Source organism: Ictidomys tridecemlineatus, chromosome 9 (assembly GCF_052094955.1).
Source record: "Ictidomys tridecemlineatus isolate mIctTri1 chromosome 9, mIctTri1.hap1, whole genome shotgun sequence".
Classification (NCBI taxonomy): domain Eukaryota; kingdom Metazoa; phylum Chordata; class Mammalia; order Rodentia; family Sciuridae; genus Ictidomys; species Ictidomys tridecemlineatus.
In genome coordinates, this window is record NC_135485.1 from 29996323 (window position 1) to 30018503 (window position 22181).

The following is a 22181-nucleotide window of genomic DNA, read 5'->3' on the forward strand; positions in this document are numbered from 1 at the left end:
CACAGACTTGTTGAGTGACAAGAGCCAGACAGAAAAGAATACATAGTACATGATTCCATTTTTATGAAATTCAAAATTAGCAAAAACTAATTTATGATGACAAAATTTAGGATAGTGGTGGGGTAGGCAAAGGACAAGACTGAAACTTTTCAGTACAAGAAATACTCAGCCAGAGATTAAGAAGATGGCAGAGTAGAGGAGATTGTGTTCCTGCTATTCCATGGAGTGAAACCAAGAAAACTGACAGCTTCTCAGTAAGGTGAACAACAACAAAAAAAGTGGGAGGACTTTACTGGAATTTAAGAATATTCAAAGCAGATCGGGACTCAGGAGTTTGGATATAATAAAATACGGAAGAAATTCCTAGTGGCATAGCCACTGCCATAAACTCCAGCCAGAGCTGTCCCTCCTTAAGCATAGTAGATTGTTCTTAAGTGACCAGAAAAAAATCAAACTTGGAGAGGTTTATACTGATGGTCCCAGAAACCCACCTGGCTCTATTCCTCCTTCTCCAATCCGACTGCTTTGCAGGACCAGCTTGGAGACCACTAGCCTGGAATTTGGAAGGACGGGGCAGAAGAGATTGAACTGAATCCGAGACCAGGAAATATGGGGTCTGCAAGTGATACAGGGAACTAAGAATTGGGTCCTCCACCACACAAGTGGAACCCAGGGGGAGATCCCTGAGGTAAAGTCTTCCAGTGTAGTCTAGCAGGTACTGGGCCCTGGAGGTGCACTGATTTAAAATCTCCAGGACAATTAGCATTCAGTGAAGAGCCTGGAGCCCACCTGATCCTAAACCCTGCTTCCAGGAACTCTACCTCCAGGATTATCTCCCTGTAGCAATCCAGAGGGTGAAGCATCACACTCCAGAAGACCCCAACTAGAACTGCTGAGAATATTTTGAACTCTAATGGAAAGAATCCTTTCTTTTCATCAAGATTTTTTTTTTTTTAAATTTCCTCTTCACTGTTTAATTGTGACCTTAATGGTACGTGGACATAGAGTGTGTGTGTCTCTCTCTCTCCCTCCCTCTCCCTCTCTCCCTCTCTCCCTCCCTCTCCCTCCCTCCCTCTTTCTTCCTCAACCTTATCATATTTTTAAAATATTTTCTTTTTTATTATATGTCTGTGTATGTTTATATGGTGTTAGGGATCAAACCCAGTGCTTTGTGCATGCTAGGCAAGCACTCTGAGCCACAACCCCAACTCACCCTAGCATTTTTGAAGCCAGTTATTTTACATGGATTAGCTTTTTTGTAAATTAGGATGTTTGATTAGTATGTTTAGTTTGTATTTGATTTTTAAAATTTTTTAGTTTTATATATATATTTTTTCTCCTGTTTCCTTTGATTCTCTTTTCTATCTCCTCCTCCCTCACAATCATCACATCCGATATCACTTCTGTTCTCTCCCTGTCCACCATTTGAGAATGTAAATCCTTTTGCAGACTTGCAGTTTTTATAGGCAGTAAGCAATAGCTGATCATATTATTTCTGTTTATTATAATTAACACCATAGACAACATAGTAGAAACTATTTGGTTTAATGCTGTACATTGTTTGCATTGGTTGTAATTGTTTGTCTCCCCATAAACAATGTCTAAACAATGAGGTACTGGAAACCTTCAGGGACACTGGGTAGAAAAGTCCACAGGGTAGAAACTTTACTCCCTCAGATCCATACTGTTAGATAGATAGACACACAAACAACAAGAAAAAGCAAGGGAACAAATTGCCCCAAGCAAACCAAGATACTCCAGTAACAGAATTCATCAGAGAAGGAGTTTAGAATGTACATAGTTAAACTGATCTGTGAAGTAAAGGATGATATAATAGAAGAAATAAAGGTAGCAAAAGATCACTTTAGTAAAGAGATATTCTGGGGGGAAAAAAATCCTTGAAAGGAACGAAACAGTAAACCAAATGAAAAATTCAATAGAAAGCATCACCAACAGACTAGACCACTTGGAAGACAGAACCTCAGGCAATAAAAACAAAATATGAGGGGCCGAGGTTGTGGCTCAGTGGTACGGTGCTTGCCTAGTATATGTGAGGCACTGGGTTGGATCCCCGGAACCAAGTAAAAATAAAAAATAAAGGTATTATATCCATCTACAACTAAAAAAATTTTTTTTAAAGTATGTAATCTTCAAAATAAAGTGAACCACGGAGAGAAGAAACCATGAAAAGAATTTCCAAGAATTATGAGATAACATGAAAACACCAAGTTTTAAGATTTGTCTGGGTAGATGAAAGTGTGGAGATACAAACCAAAGGAATATACAATCTTTTTTTTAAGAGAGAGAATTTTTTTAATATTTATTTTTCAGTTTTCGATGGACACAACATCTTTTATTTTTATGTGGTGCGTTACCGCTAGAGCCACATCCCCAGCCCACACAATCTTTTCAGTGAAATAATGTAAAAAATTTTCCCACATCTAAAGAATGAAATAGAAAACCAAATACAAGAGGCTAACAGAACCCCAAATGTGTAAAATTACAACAGACTCCATCGAGGCACATTATAATGAAAATGTCTAGCATACAGAATAAGGATAGAATTTTAAAGGCTGCAAGAGAAAAATACAGATTATATATGGGGAAACCAATACCGATCTGACATGATTTCTCAACCCAGACCCTCAAAGCTAGGAGTTCCTGGGATAACATATACCAAGTTCTGAAACAAAATGGATGCCACCCAAGAATCCTATATCTAGCAATAAAGAAAGCCATTGAAGGGGAGGGATCTACACTAAAGGAACAGTCAATCAAAGGAGAAACTAATTCAGATCACAAACTAGAAATAAAACAAAATGACGAGGAACACAAATCATATCACAGTAATAACCTTAAACATTAATGGCCTGAAATCATTAATCAAAAGACATAGACAAGCAGATTGGATTTAAAAACAAGATCCAACAATCTGTTGTCTCCAGGAAACTCACCTCATAAGCAAAGACGTCCACAGACTGAAAATGAAATGATGGGAAAAAACATCACTCAATTGGAAAGTGTAAAAAAGCAGGGGTTTCTGTCCTCATATCAGATAAAGTGGATTTTAAGCCAAAGTTAATCAGAAGGGACAAAGAAGAACATTCCATAAGACTTAAGGGAATTACACATCAACATGATATAACAATCATAAATATTTATGCCCCAAATAAAGGAGCATATACATACATCAGTCAAACCCTTCTCAAGTTCAAGAATCAAATAGACCGCAACACAATAATACTGGGTAACTTTAACACACCTCTGTCACTACTAGATAGATCTTTCAAACAAAAACTAAACAAAACCTATAGAACTAAATAATATAATAATCAATGATTTAGACTTACCAGACATATAGAATATTTCATCCATCAGTCAACAGCACACAGATCCTTCTCTAATATAGACCATATTATGTAAACTATCACATTTGTTGGCATACAATTGTAGTATTACCTTAATATATTTTTAGCATCTGTAGTGTTATTTTGATCACTCCCTCTCCATCAATATTAATTTTATGTTCTTTTTTCTTGATTAGACTTGGTAGATTTTTATCAAATTTTAGCTGTATTATATCTCTTTCATATATTTCTGCTCCTACTACTTAATTGAGCTTCTGATACAAGTACTTTAAGTTATAAATGTTCTGAATACTGCTTAATCCCAGAGATCCTGGCATTTTAAGGTTTTATTATTACTTCATTCAAAGCATTTTTTATTTACTTTTCTTATGCTTTATTAACCTTACAAATATTTATAATTGTGCCATTTAATTTTGAAAGAGCTGACTATGGGGTTCTATATTTTTTTAAGGTAATTAATTGATTTCTAATGCAACAAATCATGCAGGAAACACAGTTTACATGATTTCAAATTTAAAAAGAAGTAATGGAAATGCTTTTTATATTGATTGTTCTGGTTGCATGCATGTCAAAACTGATCAGATTTTCTGATATGGGGGTGCTAATCCATAATGTAGGGTGGTGGGGAACATGAGAGGAATGGAGAAACTTTACATAAGGCAAAGGGGAGGGAGGGGAATAGATGGGGCAGAAGGGTAGGAAAGATGATGGAATGAGATGGACATCATTATATAAGAAGACACAAATGATGTCTCTATTTTGTGTATAACCAGACATTGTGCTCCGTGTACTGTGAATTAAAAAGTACTCTGCTATCGTGTATAACAAATTAGGCTAAATAAATAAATTTTAAAAAGCTGATCAAATTGCATATTTCAAATATATGCATTTTATTGTACTTCAGTTTTACCTCTTTAAATCTATGGGGAAGGGCTGGGGATGTGGCTCAAGAAATAGCACGCTCACCTGGCATGCGTGCGGCCCAGGTTCGATCCTCAGCACCACATACAAACAAAGATGTTGTGTCTGCCAAATACTAAAAAATAAATATTAAAAAATAAATAAAGCTATGGGGAAATGGGCTGGGGATGTGGCTCAAGTGGTAGCGCTCTTGCCTGGCATGCGTGCGGCCCGGGTTCGATCCTCAGTACCACATACCAACAAAGATGTTGTGTCCGCCGAGAACTAAACAATAAATATTAAAAATTCTCTCTCTCTCTCTCCCCTCTCTCACTCTCTCTTTAAAAAAATAAATAAATAAATAAAGCTATGGGGAAAAATTAAAATAAAAAAAATACTCAGCATTTTGATGCAGGTGGTGATTTCATGGAGGTCTCTGTGTGTACTCATATATATTTGTAAAAATTTATAGATAAGCAGCATTTTACTCTTTTTAAATAAAAAATTAAAACAAAATTTCACTATTCTCTATAAATAGCATTCAGTGTTTTAAACAAATTGGATTATTGATGGTCATCTCCTAAGATCAGTAATAGAAAAGTTACTCAACAGAAATAGTTCACATGATTATTCTGCATAGCCCTTTGGAGTTCTTGGGTATTTAAACAGTCATATTAACTATATTTATTGATTTGAGACTTGAGTAATATGAATTTACTGAAGATAGATTTAAGAATTACTAACATATCTAATGATTTAAAAAATTATCAAAAATATTTTTTGGGCTGGGGATATGGCTCAAGCGGTAGCGCGCTCGTCTAGCATGCATGCGGCCCGGGTTCGATCCTCAGTACCACATACAAACGAAGATGTTGTGTCCGCCAAGAACTAAGAAAAAATGTTAAAATTCTCTCTCTCTCTCTCTGTCCCCCTCTCTCTCTCACTCTCTCTTTAAAATATATATATATATATTTTTTTAAATTCATATTACTATTTGCCTGTTGATACTCCTTCCCCCCATAGTAAGTTTCTCTACAACTGAGCTACACAACCCCAGTGTCCCATCCCCTCACCTTTTTGTTTTGTTTTGGAGGAGGAAGAGTTTATTTGGGTCTCAATGCTTCATTTCTTAGATGGCCTACTCCATTCCTTGGACACCTGAGGTGAGGCAGAGGAAAGTTGGTCAGGATGTGGCACCAGGAAACAGAGAGGGCCTTAGCCCTTTAAAAAAAAAAAAAATTCAATTAAAAAAATTTTTTTTTCTTTATGTTGTTGGTGTTTATATATGGTTCTGAGAATCGAACCCAGGGCCTCACACATGCTCAGCAAGCATTCTACCACTGAGCCACAACCCCAGCCCAGCCTTAGCCCTTTTTAAAGTTAGAGTTTCACCAAGTTGCCGAGGCTGTCCTTGAACATGTGATTTCCTGTCTCAGTCTCCCAAACATCTTAAGATTATAGGAACTTGACATTAGGGTTTATTTTAATAGATTTAAACTAATTTATAAACTGATTTCTAAAAACCTCAATTCGATCTAATTTAATCATTGCTTTGTAAAAATGAAGATAAATGGAATAAAACCATGTTTTTACTTGTGTAGTTTATTACATTATTGAATTCAGATTTTTAGAATTAATCTACAAGACTGGTTTTGTGGCTCAGTGGTAGAGTGCTTGCCTAGTATGTATGAAGCACTGGGTTCGATCCTCAGCACCACATAAAGTAAAATATATTGTGACCACCAAAAAATAAAAAATAAATATTTTTTTAAAAAAGAATCTACAGCTGTTCAAAAATTCAAACACTTTTATTTATTATTTTTGTTTTTATTATTATTATTTGGGGGGGGTGTTTGTGCGTGGTACTGGGGTTTAAACCCAGGGTGCTTTATCACTGGGCTGTATCCTCAGTCCTCTTTTATTTTTTATTTTGAGACAGGGTCTTAATAAGTTGCCCAGTATGGCCTTGAACTTTCAATCCTCCTGCCTTCAGCCTCCCTGGGAGTCCCTGGGATTATACACATGTGCCATGTTTTGGTTGCTTGGCCTCACATTTCTTTGTACTGGCAAACATACAGTTTCTGTAGCATTTTACATCAGAAAAATTGGTTTTGTTTTGGTATTAATTTTCTTAAAATTAAGTTTTCAAAACAACTTTATTGATTTGTGTTCAGCTTTTAAAAACTTTGCTTTTATATTTCTTTTTAACCAGTTGATACTTAAACATTTCCAAAAATAATTTATTCTCAAATTTTTGACTATGGTGAAAAATCTTAACTTTTCTATTTGTGATTGTTATGAATTAAATCTGAAGCTACAGTTCTAGATCTTTTTCTGCACTTTCAAGGATACCCTATTCTTTTGAAAATGTTCAACTTTGGGTTCTTAGTTTCTCTTTCCCCTCTCTCTTTCCTCCCTCCCTCCCTCCCTCCCTCCCTCCCTTCCTTCCTTCCTTCCTTCCTTCCTTCTCCTTCCTTCCCTTTTCTTCCTTCCCTTTCCTTCCTTCCTTTTCTTTCCCTTTCTTGGTACCGGGATTGAACTCAGGGGTACTCAACCACTGAGCAACATCCTCAGCCTTCTATTGTATTTTATTTAGAGACAGGATCTCACAGAGTTGCTTAGAGTTCCACTAAGTTACTGAGAGTGACTTTGAACTTGCAATCCTTCTTCCTCGGCTTCCTGAAATGCTGGAATTACAGGCAGTGCATCACCATGCCCCATCTCTTTTTCTTTCCCTCCCTTCCTTATTCTCTTTCTTCCTTCCAGTTAAACCCAGGGCCTCGCATATACAAGTCAAGTGCTCTGTCAGTGAGCTATGTGTCCCACTCTTTCTATTTTTTGAGACAGGGTATAAGGTCTCACTTAATTATACAGGTTGGCCTTCAACTTGAAGTCTTACTGCCTCAGCCTGCCAAGTCACTGGATTGTAGGCATGTGCCACTAGGTCCTTAGTTTCTGATTCTTATAGACCCAGAGGTCTATAATAGTTTGTGAGTATGCTCACAATAGAAAGTCATTCAACATAGAGGAAGTAGTAGAAAGTAGTGAATTTACGAGTTTCTAAAGGAAAAGTATATCACTTAAATTTTTGTTTTGTTTTTGGCGATTTTATAGTTTTATTTAACAATTAGCATTTAATTTTCATCCACATTATATATAGATTTTAGAAAGTGATAATGGGAATACAAGTAACAAAAGTATGAAGATTATTTGGTGATTCTTCTTCCTAAGTTTTCTCAATAGTTGCACATGAGTATGTATGGAACATTCCATATTCCTGTGTCCCAGATAACTTTGTTGGGCCTGGTGAACACATCTGGAGACCCCATTTTCTTTTGTGGAAAATTTCTGGATCTCTTTTGAGTGCCCAAGGAGCATTGTATTTTAGGCCTTCTTCATGGATGTACTTGTGAATATTGATGGTGTATTCTTGGGTCACCACCTCATTGAGGCCTTTCTTGCCACCCTTCTTTGCAGGAGCCATACTGTCAGTCTCAAGTTGGAAAGGAAGAAGGCAGGGGATTTTGGTGGAGGAAAAGCTCAGTCCATTTTAACCATTTTTTAGGATGCAGTTGAATAATACTAAGGGCATTCATATTATTATGTATCTAATCTCCAGAAGTCTTTTCATCTTGGAAAACTAAAACTCTCCCCTAATTAAGTAACAACTTCCCCCAGCTTTCTGTCTCTATGAATTTGATGACCTTGTATTAATGGAATCATACTATATTTGTCCTTTTATGTCAAAAGGAAATAGGGTCTCCAGATGTGTTTCACTTAGCACAATGTTTTTAAGGTTCATCTACATTGTAGCATGTTCCAGAATTGCCCTCTTAAGGCTAAATAATATTCCATTGTATGTATTTTCAAAAGCTAAACTTTTTTTTAAAATCTATTTATGCACTGAGAAAAACTTTTGTTTCTACCTTTTGGCTATTGTTTGTATTATTCCTATGAACGTGGATGTTTGAATAATTATTCAAGCCTTGTTTTAGTATTTTTGGGTAAATACGCATAATGGAATGACTGGATCACATATTAACTCCAATTTAATTTTTTTGAGGTACTGCCATACTGTTTCCATAGTATTTGCAACTTTATATATTCCCACTGATAGTATACTAGGGTTCCAGTTTTTCCACAGCCTTGGTGACCACTCTTGTTTTTGTTTGACTATTGCCATCCTAATAATTATGAGGTGCTAACTAATGGTAATTTTGTTTTGCATTACCTTAATGATAGGCAACATTGAGTATCTTTTCATATAGTTATTGGTCGTATGTATATTTTTGGAGAAATATTTGATCAGGCCCCCCACCATATAGTGGGAATGAAACCCAGGGCTTTGCATATGCTAGATAAGTGCTCTTCCACAGAGCTACACCTCAGACCCCACTTGTCCATTTTTAAATTGGAATTTTTGTTGACGTGAATTCTTTAAATATTCTGGATATTCATCTATTCAGATGTATGATTTGCAAATAATTCTCCCATTTTGTGGGTTGCTGCATTCACCTATTCATGGTCAAGTAGTTGTAATCCATTTTCCTTTTTTTTTTTTTTTTTGCAGCTGTTTCTTGAACTTTTTGATACCATATCTAAGAAATTATTGCCTAACCTAGTGTAATAAAACTTGCCCTCTCTTCTAGTTTTAGCTCATATGTTTGTGTAGACCTTAAATCCATTTTGAATTTTTTATATGTGGTGTGAGAATCCAACTTCATTCTTTTGAAAACTCACCAATTTTAAAATTGTTTGTTGCCTTTTTAACTTACAATATATAAGGCTGATCTGTGTAATGTTATAAAGAGCTTATCAAGATTTGTAAGAAGGGCTGGGGATGTGGCTCAGGTGGTAGCGCCCTCTCCTGGCATGCGTGCTGCCCGGGTTCGATCCTCAACACCACATACAAACAAAGATGTGTCCACCAAAAACTAAAAAATAAATATTTAAAAAAATTATCTTAAAAAAAAGATTTGTAAGAAACAGATGCTCACTACTGTCACAGATTATACATATATATAACAAATAAAAAAATATATGCTTAGCTGGGCCTGGTGGTACATGCCTTTAATCCCAGAGCTTGAGGCAGGAGGAACATGAGTTCAAAGCCAGCCTCAGCAAAAATAAGGCTCAAAGCAATTCAGTGAGACCCTGTCTTTAAATAAAATATAAAATAGGGCTGGGGATGTGGCTCAGTGGTCAAGCACCCCTGAGTTCAATCCCTGGTCTAACCCCCACCCCAAACCTCCCCACTGCCAGAACAGACATATGCTTTTATTTTACATGCCTTCATATTTTTTAAGAGAGAATTTTTATGAGAGAGAGAGAGAGAGAGATGTCTTTGTAGAGAGAAAGAGAGAGAATTTTAATATTTTATTGTTAGTTCTCGGCAGACACAACATCTTTGTTGGTATGTGGTGCTGAGGATCGAACCCAGGCCGCACGCATTCCAGGCGAGCATGCTACCGCTTGAACCACATTCCCAGCCCCCATGCCTTCATATTTTTATTGCAAGTTAAAATAACTATTGTGAATTTAATAACTGTTTTAATATGAAATACTTTCATTTCAGTGAAGATTTTCTTCACTATTGAAGTACATTTCCTTAAAAGAAATAACCAGTATTTTAAAGAGTTACATAACTTTTGCTTAAAGTGATGCCATAGATTTTTTTTTTTTTTTTAGTCAGTCTGCGTTAAAACTCCATTGGTTAGACTAGGGGTACACATCTATGGTAGAACTCTTGCCTAGCATGTGCAAGTCCCACATTGAAGCCTCAGCTCTTTTAAAGTATGCAAAAAGTCTACTGAGATATTAAGTAGAGAGGCTAAGTGTTATATATTAATTTCTACGATACTTTTGTCTTCCCCTTTTTGGTTTGGGTGATTTCAGTTAGCTTTATGCTTTACATCTAGGCAATTTTTGGTGTGTATATGTTTTTGTTTTATTTTTCTTTTTCATTTTTTTAAGTACTGGGGATTGAACCTACTGGTGCTTTATCATTAAGCTACATCCCTCAACCTTTTTATTTTGAGTTAAGGCCTCACTGAATTGTCGAGGCTAACATTGAACTTGTGAGCCTTTTGCCTCAGCCTTCCAAGTCACTGGGATAACAGGTGGACACCACCACGTCAGGCTGTGTATATGCTTTTATAAACACGTACTCTTTGTAAAATGTATTTTCTTCATAAAATATTTTCTTATTGTGATAATGGAAAGACAAGAATGAATATTTAAGATATGAATTTGGCTATGTATGTTTTATTTTATTTTATTTATTTTTTATTTTTTTTTGGTACTAGAGATTGAACTCATAGGCATTCAACCACTGAGCGACATCCCCAGCCCTATTTTGTTTTTTATTTAGAGACAGGGTCTCACTGAGTTGCTAAGCATCTCACCATTGCTGAAGTTGGCTTTGAGCTCACCATCCTCCTGCTTCAGCCTCCCCAGCCACTGGGATTATACACGTGTGCCACCATACCCATCTTAACTTTTGTCTTAACAGTATCCATATTTAAAGTTTTTATGACTGTTGAAAACAACTTGTGAAGCTATATTGTTTTAAATACTAATTAGCATTTCAGCTATGTTTGTTTTTTAGCATCATTGCCAGTTTGTTCAGTCCTAGTAGCTTATCTAAAATGATAAATTTATCATTAAAAATTTTATTCTGGGCTGGGGATGTGGCTCAAGCGGTAGCGCGCTCGCCTGGCATGCGTGCGGCCAGGGTTCGATCCTCAGCACCACATACAAAAACAAAAGATGTTATGTCCGCTGAGAACTAAAAAATTAATATTAAAAATTCTCTCTCTCTCTCTCTGTCTCTCTCTCTCTCTCTGGAAAAAAAAAAATTCCCAAGTGATACTGATGCTGCTGGTTAGGGGAACAACATTTAGTTGAGATTCGCTGCCATAAGAAATCTATATTGGAAATGAATTTACTTTTCTATTAAACATAAGAATGGTCCTGTTTATATAACAACTGTGGGAAAATAAAGGAACCTTATCTGTTCTGTGGGTTGAATCAGGAACCCAGTTGGGGGCTGGGGATGTGGCTCAGGCGGTAGTGTACTCGCCTGGCATGCGTGCGGCCCAGGTTTGATCCTCAGCACTACATACAAACAAAGATGTTGTGTCTGCCGAAAAGTAAAAAATAAATATATATATATTTTTTTTTAAAAAAGGAACCTAATTGGAAAAGGCTGGTTTAGAATGGTCTCATTTATATTAAAAAGAACATGCATACTCATATATTCTTCAACATTTTTGGTATGTCAGCATTATATTTCTCATGTTTATAAATATTTGAATATTATTTGATAAAACAAAAAATTTTTTTTAGTTGTTGATGGACTTTATTTTATATATTTATTTATATGTGGTGCTGAGAATCAAACTCAGTGCCTCACACATGCTAGGCAAGTGCTCTACCACTGAGCCACCACCCCAGCCTGATGAAATACTTTTTCTTTTTTTTGTTTTTGAGAAATGTGGGTGAAAAACTTATTTGCTCATTTGTTGCATTTGAAGTACTCTTTGTTGACATCCTTGGCCTGAAATTCTTTGCCATAGACCACAACTACAACCAACCACTTTACAGGTTTGCCCTCTGGGTCAGTTTTACAGAGAACTGCCCGTTCTCCTAGTTTCTTGTCTAAGACTGTGGCAGCTTCATGAATTCCACGTGCAAGATCATTGTGGGTGAGGGCAGTCTTCAATGCCTCTTGTAAAGCACTGTTGAAGTCCACTACACCTCTAGCAGCAATGCCTTCCTTGGCCATGGCGCCATGACGAAGGGTTATGGGTTATGGATGAAGCTAAATCTTGAAGTAACTGGAGCCTCCGCCTCTGCCCCCGTACAACTTGTTGACAGCAGGGAAAAGGCTGAAATACATTTTTAACAGATGCCAAGAAGTTTCTCTAGATAGATTAATTACTTTATAAAAGATATTTTCTTTATAAGTACATTTAGAAATATGAATTAAGTATTGCATTTTGACCAAAAAGCTTATCCCATTTCAGAATAATATGGCATTATTTAAGACTTTCTTGAAAATAAAAGGTATTTACACCTGGCCTGGTGGCATACCTCCTGTAATCCCAGCAGTTTGGGATTACAAAGCAGGAGGAATGCAGTTTAAAGCTAGCCACAGCAACTCAGCAAGGCCCTAAGCAATTCAGTGAGCCCTGTTTCTAAATAAAATAATAACAAAGGGCTGGGATGTGTCTCAGTGGTTAAGTGTCCCGAGTTCAATCCCTCGTCCCCCCCCCCCAAAAAAAAGATATCTACTCAGTAGTATCTTATTTGTCTTTAGTGTGCCATTGAATGACATTTCCACAGGCTATTTAGTACTAATGTTTTTTCACTATATGTCTAGAAAAATGAATAAAACATCAGTAGATAGAGCTGACAACAATAATAATTTTAAAAAGCTTGGAATTTATTTGAATTATCTAAAGAAATAGAAAAGCTCATTGTAAAGAACAAAAAAGAGAGGCAGGTATATATAATATAAACTTCTATAACTAAGTAAAAATAACTCAGCGCTAGTAGATTTTTGTTTTATTCAGGAAAACATTGACTTGACTTTTGCCATACAAAGTCCTTATAATTGGAGTATTTTCCTGTTTTGAAATTTAGGGCAGCAGCAATGACTCTTCGCACGGTATTATTGTCATTGCAAGCATTGTTGGCAGCTGCAGAACCGGATGATCCACAAGATGCAGTAGTAGCAAATCAGGTAAGGTGATGCTTTTGAAAGTCTTCCTTATACCTGTTGATGAGTCTCTAGTGGTTTGTGACGTTAATTCATGAGCATGAGCTATTGGAACTAAATTTGGAAATGGTTTCCTTTCTCATAGTAAGATGATTTTGTCAGATATAATAGTGAAACCTTTATTTTTAACATAGTTTAATTGAGTACATGATAGGTGCTATTTTTCTAATGTTTGAGTGTTTCCAAACGTACAATCAGAAGAATTACAGTGAGGGCTAGGCAGGGTAGCTCAGTAAAACAGCACTTATACATGCACAAGGCCCTGGGTTTGATTCCCCAACACCACAAAAACAACAAAAAAGGTGAACACCCATGTATCTACTATTTAGGTGGATAGATTTACTTATTTATTTTGAGATGTTGTTCTGCTATATTGCTTAGGGTGGTCTTGAACTTGTAATGTTTCAGCCTCCTGAATTGCAGGGATCATAGAATGTATCCCCCCAGCTTCTAGATTCTGTGATTAACATTTTATTACACATATTATATTATGTATGTGTCATGTGAACAGAGGTTCATCCTTACTTTTTTTTTTTTTGTACTAGGGATTGAACCCAAGGGTGCTTAACCACTGAGCCATATCCTAGCCCTTTTTTTACTTTGTATTTTGAGATAGGGTCTTGCTAGGTTACTTACAGCCTCACTAAGTTGCTGAGGCTGCCTTTGAATTTGCAATCCCACTGCCTCAGCCACCCAAGCCTCTGGGATTTCAGATGTGCACTACCCTGTCCAGTTCCTCCATTCAGTTTTGATCTTTTCCTGTGATAATTTTAATCATTTCCTACCATGGTAGTGAAGTGGAATAGTAGCATTACCAGTGACTTTCTAATTGGCTAAACAGAACAAATAGTTTCTAGTTCTGGTATTTAATCACTAAGGTAAGTGATCAGTAAATTATAGTTGTATTGGCTGGTTTTATAAATAATGCTTTATTTGAATACAGCCACGCTTACTTGTGTTCTTTCCAGCAATAGTGGCAGCACTGAACAGAAACTGTGAGGTCTGAAAGTTTTAAATTATCAATATCTGGCCCTTTAAAGAAAAAAAAATAAGTTTACCAAGCTCTATTCTAAGCTATTACAATTTGCTGAACACTTTTAAACCTAGAAATCTCTTGATTTATGAGATACTTCTCTTCTCATATTTGTAGTTGTTCCTTCTTAGTTCCTACAATTATTTATTATTTTAGTCCTTTAAATGTAGCTTGCTTATTCTGATGTTGTTCCCTTTACCTTCCATTATATATATTCACTTGGGAGATCTTATCTACACTGATGTTACCACTTGTACATTGTCCAAAATGTTTAGGATTGACCTCCCTCCTGAGCATCTCTTTAAAAAAAAAAAAGATATATAAAAAGATTTATAGAGCAAAAGTAGCTCTATAGGAATGCCCCTTAGATACAACACATTGCTGAAACTGAATGCAGAATCTTAAAAACACTGCAAATCAGTTTATTTTTTATGATACTATCACCAGTTTATTTAAATACCCAAGTCACACAGCTTTTGGAGATTTTCTCCATGTCTCCTTTTCTTCCTCTTTTCTCCCCCTCTTAACGTTATGGACCATACCCAGGGTCTTGAGCATGTTGGACATGCTTCTCCTTGTGCACTTAAGAGCAGTCTCTCCCTCTGTCCCTCCCACCTCTGCTCTTGATTGCATCACCAGTTTCTGTCAGTGTTTTCATACACACTCTGATAGCCATAGGTCCCCTTTTCCTTTAATTTCTCACACCTCTCTCCCCTTAACTGGCCATTGAACACATGAACTTTACAACTAGGTTATATCCCAAGACCTTTGTTATTTTGAGACCAGTTCTCACTGAGTTGTCCAGCTGGCCTTGAACTTGTGGTTCTCCTACCTTAGTCTTCTGAGTGCTGGAATTACAGGTGTGCTCTATCACACTTGGCCCATTTCTTCTGTTCTCTCTTTGTGAACCTTTTCCTTTTCTCCATCTTCTACATTGATAACAGTTTTATACAATATAAATGTTACTTTACTTTTCTACTAAAAACTTGTTAATAGCTCTATTATCACTTATTTGAATCCAAATTCCTTAGTTTGAAGAGGTTCTCCATGATTTGGACTGTCTACAAACCCAGGTTCATCGCCATGAACTTTGATCCTCCTGCCTCAGACTGTAACTGGCATTACAAGCGTGTACCATCTGTACCCAGCTGAAATTGCACTTCTTTTTATGTGTCTTTTCATTCTGTCTGCCTTCCTCTGAAGGGAAATGTTTCCTCCTAACACCTCTTTATCCTATTAGGTTTCAATTTATATATTGTCTATTCTTAGAAACTGTTCTGTTCTTCTTCCTTTCCCTTTAAGATCTATCCATTCTTTATTTCATGCTTTTTTTTTTTTTTTTTGTAGTGCTAGGGATTGAACCCAGGGCCTTGTGCATGTGAGGCAGGCACTCCACCAACTGAATTATATCCCCAGCCCTCATGCATATATATATATATTTTAAATTGTCAGTGGACCTTTATTTTATGTATTTATTTATTTATATGAGGTGCTGAGAATTGAACCCAGTGCTCATTTGTGCTAGGCAAGTGCTCTACCACTGAGCTACAGCCCCAGCCTGTGTGTGTATGTATTCATATTCTTGATAATATGTCCTGTTAATTTTCTAAGAGTGCTTGGAATTATTGTTTTTTATATAATGTATATGTACATATTTATTTTATTTAATAATCAAGTAATATGACTTGAATTCCAGTTTTCACATTTTTACAGGTTGAAGTTAAACTAAAAGGTTTTATACCAAAAATAGTTGAAATTTTTATTTATGCTTGGTGTGGTGGTACACGCCTGAAGTCACAGCGACTCTGAAGGCTGAGGCAGCAGGATCAAAAGTTCAAAGCCAACCTCTGTAACTGAGGGAGATCTGCCTCAAAATAAAAAGGGGTTGGGGATGTGATTCAGTGGTTAAGTACCCTTGGTACCCTCCAACAAGATTTTTAAAATTTTTTAAATTTTTTTTTGGGCTGGGGATATGGCTCAAGCAGTAGCGCGCTCGCCTGCCATGCGTGCGGCCCGGGTTCAATCCTCAGCACCACATACCAACAATGATGTTGTGTCCGCCGAGAACTAAAAAATAAATATTAAAAAAAAATTTTTTTTTAAATTTTTTTTCCTTATTCATTAATGGTAGAAACAAGATTATCATTTTAATATATGATAGAAGCTTATGAGTCTTAAAATATTCAAAATGTTTATATACTTTAAAGAGAAATATTAAAGTGATATGAACTATTACTCATTTATATTTTGTTTTACTAAGCCATGATGCTCCTGTAGTGTTTGAGAATGAATTTAATTTACATTTTTTTAATCTTATATGGGAAACATTACTTTTTAAATTATTTTGAATTAATAATCATCTGAAAACTTGGTATAACAGCTGCTTGAGATGCAGGAGGTTTGCAAGTTCATAGTCAGCCTCAGCCATTTTGTGAGGCCCTATCAAAATAAAACTTAGGGTATAACTCAGTGGAACAGTAAAGCCCCCTAGGTCCTATTCCCATTACTGAAAGGGTATAACATGTTATGAGAACTGTAGATGTAGAATTTTCTTAAATCATTCTTTACTTGGACTGGGAGTTATAGCTCAGTGATAGAGCACTTGCCTTGTCAAAAGAAAGAAAGCACTCTACACTAATACAACTCTAAGAAAACTGCAAAAATCTAGTTGTATTTTAGCCTGAGCTATGGCTAGTACCAAAGTTGGTCCCATTTATTAGATGATTTTCATATAATTTTATAAGCTAGTATATGTTTAGTTGTGTAAAGTTGTGCAATCTTTGCAATATCTCTCACTTCACTTAATATTAAAAATCTATCACATTCACTGGACCTCACTTCACTTTTTAAGTTGTGAATGGACATAAAACCCTTATTTATTTATTTATTTTTATGTGGTGCTAAGGATCAAACCCAGCACCTCACACATGTGAGGCAAGCACTCTACCACTGAGCCACAACTCTAACCCCTAACTTAATGTTAGGTTTTTGCTAATTGTTTTTGTGGAATTTGGAGATGAAAGTAGAATTTTTCTTTCTTTTTTTTCTTTGATGGTGGTAGTGTGCCTTCTATCAATCCATCTTATGAATCAAAGGTTCATGTTAAGCAGTGTTTTCTTTAATGACACATTGAAATGTGAATCACTTTTATAGGGTGGGTGTGCTAGAGATTGAAAACTAAACTCTCAGCCCAGTGAATACCCTCTTTGCCCCTGCACTCAGGATTGACCCTAGGGTACTCTTCAATCATTGAACTACATCCCTGACCCGTTTTACTTTTCATTTTTAGACTGGGTCTTACTAAGTTGCCCAGACTGGCCTCCAACTTGGGATCCTCCTGCTTCGACCAACTAAATTGTTGAGATTTAGACATGTACTACTGAGCCAGACCCAATGAATCACATTTTAAATGTGAATTCATTTTATTTATAAAAAAGCAGGGTATTAGGGCTTCAGTAATATAGCAAAAAGGGTCATAGGTAATTAATAGATGAACTATTATATTGAATATTGTAACTATTGTCATGTCAATCAATTTTTCTCCCATGTAGTACAAACAAAATCCTGAAATGTTCAAACAAACAGCTCGACTTTGGGCACACGTGTATGCTGGAGCACCAGTTTCTAGTCCAGAATACACCAAAAAAATAGAAAACCTATGTGCTATGGGCTTCGATAGGGTAAGTACATAAGGGAATGTTGATTTTGATATATGTTTATTTTAAATTATCGCTGGAAATCTTAGCAAATTGGTTTAGCAAATAAGACAAAAATCTAATTTTGATAAACAATTTTTCTATTACTAAAAATTCCTGATTATTTTTTCTTTTTGTTGATTACCAGTCATTGGTTTTAGAAACTTTATATGCACTGAAAGTATGAGGCAACTTTAAGAAACAATGAATGATTTTTCATTAAAAAGAATAGTGATTATTTTAAAAATATTTCCTTGAGATTTGATTTTTGTTGTTGTCGCCTTCTCTTTTCTTTCTCTACAGAATGCAGTAATAGTGGCCTTGTCTTCAAAATCATGGGATGTAGAGACTGCAACAGAATTGCTTCTGAGTAACTGAGCCCTAGAGAGAGAGCTGCTGATAGTCAAACTTGCCTCTTCTTGAGGAGCACCAACATCTGTTATTTTTAGGATTCTGCATAGATTTCTTTTAAACTGGCAATCTTGCCTAATGATGTTATCTAGGCACCATTGGAGACTGAAAAAAAAAAAAATCCCTGCTCTGTAAATAAAGCTAATTAAACGTCTGTGTAAATTTAAAAAGGGGAAATACTTTAATTTTTTTTTTTTCATACTTAATAGTGTAAAGATTCTTTGAGCTAAGCTAAAACCATGGAAAAAACATGCTACTTTAGTGTTTAGCAGTGTAACAAGACTAGCAAGAGTTTGCTTCAGGATTTTGTTGAATAATTAAGATAATATTTTGAGTGTGTCAGGGCCATTCAAATTGTTGGTGTTGCATCACAGCTACCTTAACTGTTTTTAACATGGATCCTCTGTGCCTGTGAATTTACTTGCATGCTTGTACTTGACTTCTTAGGATGGGTAGCTGAAAAGACCACCATTTTAAGCATTAGAAAATTCTTAAATATGAGATTTATCCAGAATCGAAGATGGTGACCTATTCAGAGCCTTTATGTCCCTGCTAACAGACTGGGACACTGTATCTATTTTCCCCCTCTTACCACACACAGCTAAAATTCTGATGGTAAAGTTCTCTGTAGTTGGTGGGGAAACGTGCTGAGGGACAGTATCCCTTGCTCCAATTTTAGGTCATAGATTTGGAATGTTTTGTCACAGTTTTTTAAACACTCTTATAAGAATGTTAAAATGGAGCTGGCAATTTTTTCTTGCAAAACCAGTAAATACTTGACGTTGCAGTATTCCCAGATTTAATGAAAGAACCCAGCTTAGTTTTTCAGTGAATTTGACATTGATTTTTAAACTGATGGAATTTTTTTGTTGAGAACTTAGAAAGATGCAATGAACTATATCTGGTAATTTTTAGCCTAATATTGGGCTTCATAGAGATTGTTTTATCAGATAATTTAAAAGTCACTCTTGCTTGCACCTTCCCCATATTAACACCTGAAAGCTGTGTTGGTGTTTTATTGTACATATTTCAAATGCACATAGGAATAGAATTGTGTTATAAATCTAGCTTTCTTTATGATGTTTCTGATAATATGAGAATTGAAAACTTTACCTTTCTTGTACATAGTCAGACTTTCTATTCATATTAAAGTTACATTTCATTCTAAGTTCAAAAGTTTGAAAATTATTAGTTTTGCAAGCTCAAACACTTAATTTGACCATTTTATGAAGGTTGAAGTAGATTTATGCAGGCAGTTCTATACATAGAAATCCAAGTCTTATTCAATTTTCAGGACCAATGCAAAATAACAAAAATGTAATGCAATCAGACTGAATTAAAGTAAGGCTGTATATTGAGAATCATATATAAGATTTGCTTTCTTCAAGTGTTATTTATCTTAAGTTATAATCGTTTGAAGTGTTGGAAAATACCTTTGAACCTATTAAGTCAGCATAACTTCATTTGACTTTTCAATAATCTTGATACTAGAAGCAATAAAAGAACCATTATTAAATATATTGTAATGTTAAAGATGTGAAGGTTCTTCCAAAAACTGATAAGGCTTTTCTAATTAACAGTGAACTCTTATAGTGATACTATTGCATACTAAACACAAGTTGCTGTGTATTTTTCCCTTATATGTTTGCTTAAGCATAAATTCCTTTATATACAATCACATCCTTTTATTGCTATAGTTTAGTTATTTTCTAAAGATGCCAAAGGAAACAAGATTTTTCTTTATTTATTTTAAATAGCTAAAACTTCGAACTTTTCTTTATATTTTGACGTAAGATGGGATTGTGTGAAAATATGGATAGTTTGACCCACATTTGGTTAGTATTAATTTTTTTTTTAGTGGAGGGTGGGTTGGTGATGATATTAGTAATATTTGGATTATAAACATTATTACATCTATCCAGTTTACTATTTGCCTATATTATCAGGGTATGTTTAAATTGTCTATGGTTACACAAAGGAGAGAGAACTCAGAGATTACCAAAGTCAAGCATTACACACTTGGCTGCTGGAGGCAGCTCTGCCCTGCTGTGATTTTTATGTATGTTGGCTGTATATTGTATCTGCTCATCTGACTATACTTCAGCATCTCTAGTACCCAGAAATTGGAAGATACAATATTTGGTTTGACATAAAGCGTTCTTAATTATAAAAAGTTATTTGCCTCAGTTACCTAAAATGTGATGATAATCCTTCCTTTCTGTTAACATTTCCTTCTGTCTTTATGGTTTTGTTTTTACTTTTTCACTTCTCTATATGTAGATGTAGTTCCCCCAATACAGAAACTAACACAATTTCTTTTTCCTTCTGTTCTTAAGTATGTTTGGGAAAAGGATACTAAAAATTCAGGCCTATAAGATAAGTACCCTGGTGGAAATTATTTTTGTAATTTGCAGTGTTTTAGAATATATCAGTTAAAAAAAAAAAAGTCTTCCCCCCCCCCGCAGCTTCCCCATGAGATCCCATTTAGTACAGGCACATTTGCCATTATTCACCTACAGTACGGTAGGCTTTTATTATAATCAGGTCTTTTTCCTGAGTATGTGCCTAACTTTTGAAAAAATACTTAAGTCATATGTTAGTCCAAATATTACAAATCAGTGATTGAATGAGTTCTAGTTTGGGACCTAAATACACAGTGGTATGTAAATATTTGAGGAATTTGGCACTAATTTAGATGCTTGAGTTGGTTCTCTGAAATATTTAGAATTGTGACTATGGCTTACTTAAACACATAACACCTTTGAGGCTATGTAAATGTTTGGAATTTGAGGAGTTGTTTTTTTTTTTGGCAAGTAATTTTTGAAATGAAAGACCTTTTTTCATTTTTTTCTGAAGTTTTTCATATGTGATTGTTTATGGAACTTAAAACTATGCAAAATAGTTCTTTTTAAGTATCTGTAAGAAGGATTTGGCAATTACATTTTGCTTATTTATGCACTACAGAATGCAGCATATTATATTACTGTTTAGGCTGCTTAATAAGTTTACCAATGTGAAAAGCAGATCTTGACTGTAAGTGTATGCCTGATTTGAGCTTTTCAAACTCTATAAAGTATGATAATGTTTTCACAGTCCTATGTAGCAACATGGGAAGTTAAGAATTGTCAGTTTGAAAGATTTAATATGAATCTGGGCAGAGAAGAGCTAGAGCCAGGTATACCTTCTTGTATATAAATGGAAACAATGTTTAGATATGAAAAAGGAAGCTGTCTGTTTACATTTAACTTTATTTCGTGGACTTTTACAAAATGATATATTAATCACTTTTTCTAGTTTCAAGGAATTTGAATTCCAGGGTACAAAACATTGATTTTAGAAAGTTGCATTTCCATTCTTTTAGTACCAATTTGAATTAAATGCTTATCATCAGCCAGTTGCTGTCCCTGGGAAGAAGGCAACTTGAAGTATTTACTGATAAATAGTCTTTTTCCCAAGTGTGACTTTTTTCCAGTGTCTACAAATTGTCATACATTATATTTGCACTGTTGCAATACAGATGAAAAATCTTGTGACAAAGGGGTAGGGGAGTGTTGTTATCTCCCTTATCCTGTTCTGTTACTGTTTTATTGGATTGATCTAACCTCATAAACCTGTGATCATCACCTAATGTAAGTTGTGAATGTGCCACCTTTTGCTTGGTTATTTCAACCATGCTGCTATATATAATCAGGTGTGGCACAGTTTATAAGTTTGGTTCTGAGGGTGAGTGGAGAGAAGTCAATGCACTGTGCTGTGAACGATCCTATCTGCTTGCTGTTACCTATTTTTTACAGGCATCATAATAAAAGCTAGACTATTTCTTTGGGGGAAAAGAGACTTATTTAATGTAATTTAAAGACTTTTCCAATAGAAAATGAAATACTATTGAAAATAATATCTATTTTTTAGCTTTCAGCAATTGATGGTGCTTTGTTGTGGTGTCTGCTGGAAGTCTACTGCCATTATAGGGATTCTCATTAACCTCACTGAGA

General features: G+C 35.4%; 1 protein-coding gene and 1 pseudogene across 1 annotated transcript in view; one reads left to right on the forward strand and one right to left on the reverse strand.

Moving 5' to 3' along the window:
* The window catches only part of Ube2k (ubiquitin conjugating enzyme E2 K), a 71099-nt gene extending 49077 nt beyond the window's left edge, over positions 1–22022 (forward strand). Inside the window, exons 5-7 of the mRNA XM_005319928.4 lie at positions 12915–13014; positions 17635–17763; positions 18082–22022. Coding sequence (XP_005319985.1) covers positions 12915–13014; positions 17635–17763; positions 18082–18156 — 304 coding nt within the window. The 3' untranslated portion in view covers positions 18157–22022. The remainder of the gene's footprint in view (positions 1–12914; positions 13015–17634; positions 17764–18081) is intronic.
* LOC144366655 (small ribosomal subunit protein eS12 pseudogene) lies at positions 11785–12054 on the reverse strand (annotated as a pseudogene).
* Positions 22023–22181: the final 159 nt, after the last annotated feature.